This window comes from Cheilinus undulatus, linkage group 22, assembly GCF_018320785.1.
Source record: "Cheilinus undulatus linkage group 22, ASM1832078v1, whole genome shotgun sequence".
NCBI lineage: Eukaryota > Metazoa > Chordata > Actinopteri > Labriformes > Labridae > Cheilinus > Cheilinus undulatus.
The window spans coordinates 25,176,290-25,183,109 of record NC_054886.1 but is presented as its reverse complement, the minus strand read 5'-3'; the positions used below and the strand labels follow the sequence as shown (position 1 = coordinate 25,183,109).

General features: G+C 38.1%; 1 protein-coding gene across 1 annotated transcript; it reads right to left on the bottom strand.

The window, feature by feature from the left end:
- Positions 1–18: 18 nt before the first annotated feature.
- Positions 19–6,696, bottom strand: LOC121504846 (GTPase IMAP family member 7-like). The gene is made up of 2 exons (XM_041779919.1): positions 6,612–6,696; positions 19–3,716 (listed from the first exon to the last, which is right to left on the bottom strand). Exons 1-2 carry the CDS (start codon positions 6,616–6,618, stop codon positions 2,563–2,565), a joined length of 1,161 nt encoding a protein of 386 aa, XP_041635853.1. The 5' UTR covers positions 6,619–6,696; the 3' UTR covers positions 19–2,562.
- Positions 6,697–6,820: the final 124 nt, after the last annotated feature.

Sequence of the window (6,820 nt, the reverse complement as noted above, 5' to 3'; positions counted from 1 at the left end):
ATGCAACTGCTTTTTCACTCTATTAAACCCATATTTTATTCACAATAGAACACAAAGAACAACACCAGGGCTTGACGCTAACTTTTTTCCCAAGGAGCACATGTGCCCCTAAATATTTTTTTACAGTTCGCACACACCTATTTTTAGGCGCAAATGCAAGTGAAACGCCCGCACTGTCGAGCCCTGAACACATTTTGACATTGAGACATTATACCACTTCATGAAAAATAGTAGCTCATTTTAAATTTAACAATAGCAACACGTCTCAAAAAAGAAGGGACAGATCAACAAAAGGCTGGAACAGTAAGTGGTACCAATGAAACAGCAGGGGTAGAATTTGCAGTAAATAAAGTTAATTGGCAACAGGCCAGTAACATGGCTGTGTATAATATGGCCATTTTAGAGAGGTAGAGTCTCTCAGAAGTAAAGATGGGCAATGGTTTACTAATCTGTGAAAAGCTGCATCAAAAACTTGTTCCCCGATGTAAAATTACAAAGACACCATCTACAGATCTACAGTCCTTGATATCATCAAAGGATTCAGGGAATTTGGAGAAATCTGTGCACAAGGGACAGAGCCGAAGTCATTATTGAATGCTCACACCTTTGGGCCCTCAGGCTGCACTGCATTAAAAACAGGCATGATTCTATACTGGAAATTGCTGCATGGGCTCAGAAACACTTCCAGGAACGTGCCATCTGCAGATGAAAGTTAAAGCTGTATCATGCAAAGAACAAGCCATATGTGAAAACGATCCAGAAATGCCACCGTCTTCTTGTCATGAGGCAGCATGTAAAACTGTTCTGTGGTCAGACGAATCAAAATTTGAAACTTATTTGTGAACCCTATTTAGACTAAAGAGGAGAGGGACCATCCAGCTTATCACCATAGTTCAAAAGCCTGCATCTATGAGGGTATAGGGTTGCATTAGTGCCTATGGTCTGGACAGCTTACATATCTGCAATAACAACAATCAATGATGGAAAGTAAATTGAGGTTTAAGAGCAACATATACTCTCATCCAGACAACGCCTCTTTCAGGGAACATCTGACGTATTTCAGCAAGACAATACTAAACCACATACTGCATCAATCACAGCAGTATGGCTTCACGGTCAAAAAGTCCAGGTACTAAACAGGCCTACCTGCTGTCTGGACCTTTCATCAATAGAAAACATGTGGTGCTTTAAAACAAACAAACAAAAAAAAAAACACAATACAGACCCAGGAGTTCGTTTCCCAGGCATCTACCTACTATTGTTAAAAGAAGAGGGGATGCCTCACAATGGCAAACATGGCCCTGTCCCTACTTTTTTGAGATGTGTTGCTGCCATCAAATTCAAAATTAGCTTATGTTTTTCATGAAATGGTATTTGTCTCAATTTTAATATCTGACTTGATGTTTTGTTGCTACACTGGTTATTTTTATGCAGTGATACACCCACTGCAAAAATGAAATAAAGACTCTGAGAAACACATGAAGAATTTGCTGTTTATTGTCACATTATATTTATGTGACAAAGGAAACATTACTGAAACCTCCAGAATTTTGCCTACCTTTGCCCATGATTCAATTATCAAAAATACACCTAAATATTGACAAAACACTTTCAAAATACCTCCTAACAAAATTCTAAATATAAAAACAATCTCATAGCAGAAACAAAATTGCATTTTACCTTTGATTTAACATGTTAGCATGTTTATCATAAAAACAAGAACTTTATATGCATTTTAAAGGAAGTATAAAACCAGAAAAATGTATTACATGTAGGTTTGGAGAAAATTATTCATCCACATGACATACTCAGACTCATGATATTGACTAAAATGTGGCCCTAATATAATTACTCATTGTTTTTAAGGGGCATGTATCCTGTGCATTTTTAAAATGGATAAGTGCTAAAAATCTCATCAGTTGGCTGACTTAAAAAAAAATGCTAAAAATGACTTAAATAAAATGAACTCCATCCACATCAACCGCACTGGACACATTATTTAGAGCCCTGAAAATCTAAATCAAAAATGACATTCTGATCTTGTAAGTTTGGCTCTGATGCACATTATAATAATCATCTTGTTTCCTTTTCAGATTGGATGCATGTTTGTTGTGTGACAGCAGCGTCATGGCTTGATTTTCATTTTGGTGTGCATGTTTACAAGTCATTCTCACTGAGAATGTAGGGAATGGAAGGCTTGCTGATCTCACCACAAGTCACACTCATGTCTCAGCCAAAATAGGCAAAAGACTAACAAAGAAAGAGGCATAATTATTTATTGCAGATATGTATGTCCTTGTAGTAGAATATATTTCCATTGTGTTTCTTGGGGACCTTGATAAAGACTACAGGTCAAAATGCATCTGGCAAGTTGTTCTCTAAACTTAAACTCCCTGGAACTATCAGTTTCCACATCAGATGCACACGTGTCCATCTGAATTAGCTTCTTCATAGAGATAAAAACTTTTAGAATTATTTAAAAAACAAGGTGTCACTTTTATTTGCTCTTCTCAGTCCCTGTTCATGCATCAAAGATCATTGCTTTGTTTTGCAGTGTCTGTTTTAGTCTTTGTCTAAAAATTCATCTATTTTATCTTGGATATACTTGGCTCCTTTGTAGACATCATCTGCTGCTGCCTTTGCTGCTTCCTGTGGTGTTTTGGCTCCCGGAGCTGCAAGACATCCTGTAACACCTCCGGCCACTGCTCCCACTGCAGCAGATGCCGCTAAAGCTTTGACTGATAATCCTGCAGCACTTGATACTCCCTTCTTAATTGATTTTCCAATATTTCCTGTATTTCCTGCTGCTGGCTCTTTTGTTTCTCCTGCTCCTGCTTTTGCTCCTGCTAAAACTGCAATTCCTACTAGTGATTTTGCAGCCTTTTTAAAAGTCTTTAATGATTTAAGAACTACTTTTGTCATTATAAATACACCAAACAAAGCTCCTAACAGTATGCCTGTTCCTGTGCCTACCAGCAGATTCAATAGCTTCTCAAAAATGTTCTTTTTAGCTCTTTCTCTGATCTCCTCATCCAACATGTTTTCTGATAATGGTCTTATGGTTTCTATCTCATGTTGAATGTTTTCCTCCACCACTTGTAGCAGCTCATTGGTGTAGTAATCTCCATTGTTTTCAGTCACCATGTTGTCTATTGTCTTTAGTATCTCTTCCACTTGGAACTGGTTGCTCCTGTAATCATCCTTTGGCTTGTCTTTCCAATATTTGTTATCAATGACATGGCAGCGCCTTCCACACTTCCTGACCAAATCAATCAGCTTTTCATCCTCACTGACATAATCTTTAATTGTCTGTCCCTCTTGCAGCTCATCACCATGAGTGAAGACAACTGTCGCATACCTGTAGACTTCTTCAGTGAAGTATTCTTGCATTTGGTCGATGACACTCTGCTCTTGCTCTGAGTATTTCTCCTTTTTAAGAAGAATGAGAAAAGCATGAGGCCCAGGAGCACACTCAACAATGCTCCTCACTATCTCACGCCTCCGTTCATCTTCAGACTTGTTGGTGTCAAAGAAACCAGGAGTGTCGATCAGAGTGATGCTTCTTCCATTTACAGACTTGGTTTTTGCCCTACATTCACTTGTTCCAGATTTTGAAGAATGGTCAATCTTGAACAGTTCCTCACCAAATATGGTGTTTGCCAGGCTGCTCTTCCCTGTTCCTGTTTTTCCCAAAATGACAATTCTTCTGTTTGATGCTGAAAGACAATAATGTCACATCATTAATAAAAAAAAAAAAAAAGTAAAAATCAAAATGCAGAAACTGGTTTGCAGTGTTGAGCGGTAATCTCTACCACTACCGACGAGTAAACTCCATAGAGAACTGTATAACACAAACCATGGCGACTGTAGACATGTCAGTACACGACTTTTGTCGTTTTTTAAAAGAAAACAACTTAATGCTCTTCTTTGTTTTACTCATCAGTGTCTACATAGTTTCTGACCTAACTTTTCCTAGCTTGTTGCATGTTTCCACTATTGTTTTTTAACAGTACATAACCTGCAGTCTGCCCTACATTTCATCCCCACTTATGTTAAAATAACAAACAAAGGGCATGGCTGTAACTTCATCTAATCACTCAAATACTGAGAGGCCTACATTGAGCCGTGAAATGATTTTGATCAGTGCGCTTTAGGGGTGTAACGATATCAAAATCTCACAGTACAGTAGTGCCTCGGTAACAAGTCCACAGTGGGGTATTTATTGCGTTATCAAAAATACAACAAAGACTTGGAAAACAAGGTGACATCAGCATGAAGAAAACACTTAAAATATTAGAAATTGTGCAAAAAAAGTGCCGTATATCTCTGTTAGGCTTAAAAATATACACTTAAACTTGGCTCCAGCATGTTGACTAACCCTCCAAAACCTTCACTGTCCACCACAAAAACAGCTGTAGGACTGTATATTCACCTACACACCTTGTCATCTGTTGAGCCCTTGCGCTGTTGTGTGGAAGAGGGATTATGAACAGTGGATTCTGCTCCTCACATCGTCACCAGTCTTTTTGGGGGTGATGAATTGCCAAGTGGGTCCTCATGTATTCCCCAAGTGTATCTCCACAGTCTGGCAGTGTCTGCATGTTGTTTTTGTTTGTGTCACCTTTTCTCATTTATTGACTCTGAGAAACCAAAATGCTTTCACACATCAGATTTAAAAGTCATTGGAGCCTAAAAAATCTCAAAACACCTCGGTCCCTGGGGTCTCCCCACCAAAAATCCTACACTTTTTACCCTTTAGACCTATTGTTTTGAAACCCAAGTCAGGCGTGCTTAGAGATAATAGCAAAATAATTGAGGACAGAAGAAAAGTCTGTTCACTCTCATAGAGACATTGTCACGACGGGCTGTCAGGAAAGAAACAATTTCAGTAATGAGACGGTCGTACAGTGAGTGTGAAAAAGATCTCTGTCCATGTGTTCATGTGTTCCTAATGTCTCTTTCGTGTCTCTTTCCCTCGCTTATGAAAGCAATGTTTTATAATACTAAATTATCATTGGACAGCCTGGCTCGCTTGAGGGAAATCGTCTCAATTGTTCATTTTTACTTAATTGTTGCAAAAAATGTACTAACATATCCCTGTTCAGGTCTTAAAAAGTCTTGAAGTCTTAAATCTGATTTTAGAAACTGTGTAGTAGTATAGTAGAAGTTTAGGGCTGTTTTCCAATGCCAGTAAACACATGTAAAAGTACTTTAAATCAATTTTGTATCATATTACCAGAAGTACCTGTGGCCTCCATTATTCTCAAATGAAAGAAGTTTTGCACCACCAGTTCCTCTTCCAAGAACTGGTTTCGTGGTCAAATTGACCAATTGTGTAAGAAGAGCGTTAGTAAGAGAGGTAACCAAGAACCTGATGGTTACTCTCACTGAGCTCCAGGGATACTGTGTGGAGATCAAGGTTGTTATAGTTAACTATAACTAACTAAATGACTAAAACTACAGTTCAAAAATCATTTTAGTTAATTGAAACTAAATCCAAACTAAGCTTTACCAAAAAACTAAAACTAACTAAAACTGTATAGTGTGCTTACAAAACTAACTAAAATAAAATAAAAATGGAGACAAAATATCCTTAGTTTTAGCCTATAAAAAGTAAATAAAATGATAAGTGAAGCCAAGCCTGTTTAAATATGTTTTTTAAAATGTCTGATCACTCATCCCCGACATCTATCTGTAAAAAATGAAAACTAACACTAAAACTAATAAAAACTAAATTAAAATAAAACATTTTTGCAAAATAAAAACTAAACTAAACTAACAAACCAGCAGTCAAAACTAATAAAAACTAAACTGATTTCGAACACAGAAAGTGAAAATGAAATAACAATAGAAACTAATGAAAAATCCAAAACTATTATAACCTTGGTGGAGATGGGGCAAAGTTCCAGAAAGACAGACATCACTGCATCCCCTCACTAATCTGGCCTTATGGCAGAGTGGCAGTGTGTGTGGGCTGTGCCCCCCTTACAAGCCACTGTGCCCCTCAGTTCAACTCTGCAGAACTTCAGAGGCTATATTTTAGCACTACTGATGGGGTGGGAGAGATGGATTTCAGATTAAACAAGCACAACTAACAGCTGACCAGTGCACTTTTGGCACTGAATCCGGAAATGGACACTTTTCTTGAAGTATAATTATGAAGCACATTGTAGGCCTTACAGCATCACCTCTGGTTAAAGCAGAGTATGACACCACTGAAGAGTTTTTCAGCACACAAACAATCACAAGAAAGTGTGAGAGACAGGACAAAACAGCACACCAGTTTGTTCACCACATTGGAACTTAAATGACAGTATGCCAAACGAACAGCAGATGTTTCGTTTGAGAGAGCAGAGGAAAAAAATGCAAGAAACAAACATATTACCGCTGAATTTGTCTTTAAATGACTGTTAAAACAGATACAAGAGGCATTCAGCTTACCAAACTCAAAGAGTACATGTCATTCACGCAGGCAGTAACAAGCTTCTTTGACACAGATTTAAAGAATAGAGCCTCTAGCATGAAACGTGAGCATAATATGGTGTATATTACTGCCTAGCAAGTTAGAAACTTCAGATCAGAGCGAATAGTTTGTACACATTTTAACTTACAGTCCATGTTGTGAGAAGAGAAGTCGGTGAAGAGTAAAAAATTGTCTCCCAGCCCTCTGCCTGTGTCTGCTCTTCTGTGGTCTGACTCTACAGAACTCAAGAGTGACGTGTTCGGGTATTTCCCCCTTTGAGGTCAAACACATTTAAACTCAAGACTGACATCAAGTGTCCAAACGGAATAATGACAGCAGCATTACAGGCCTTCTTCC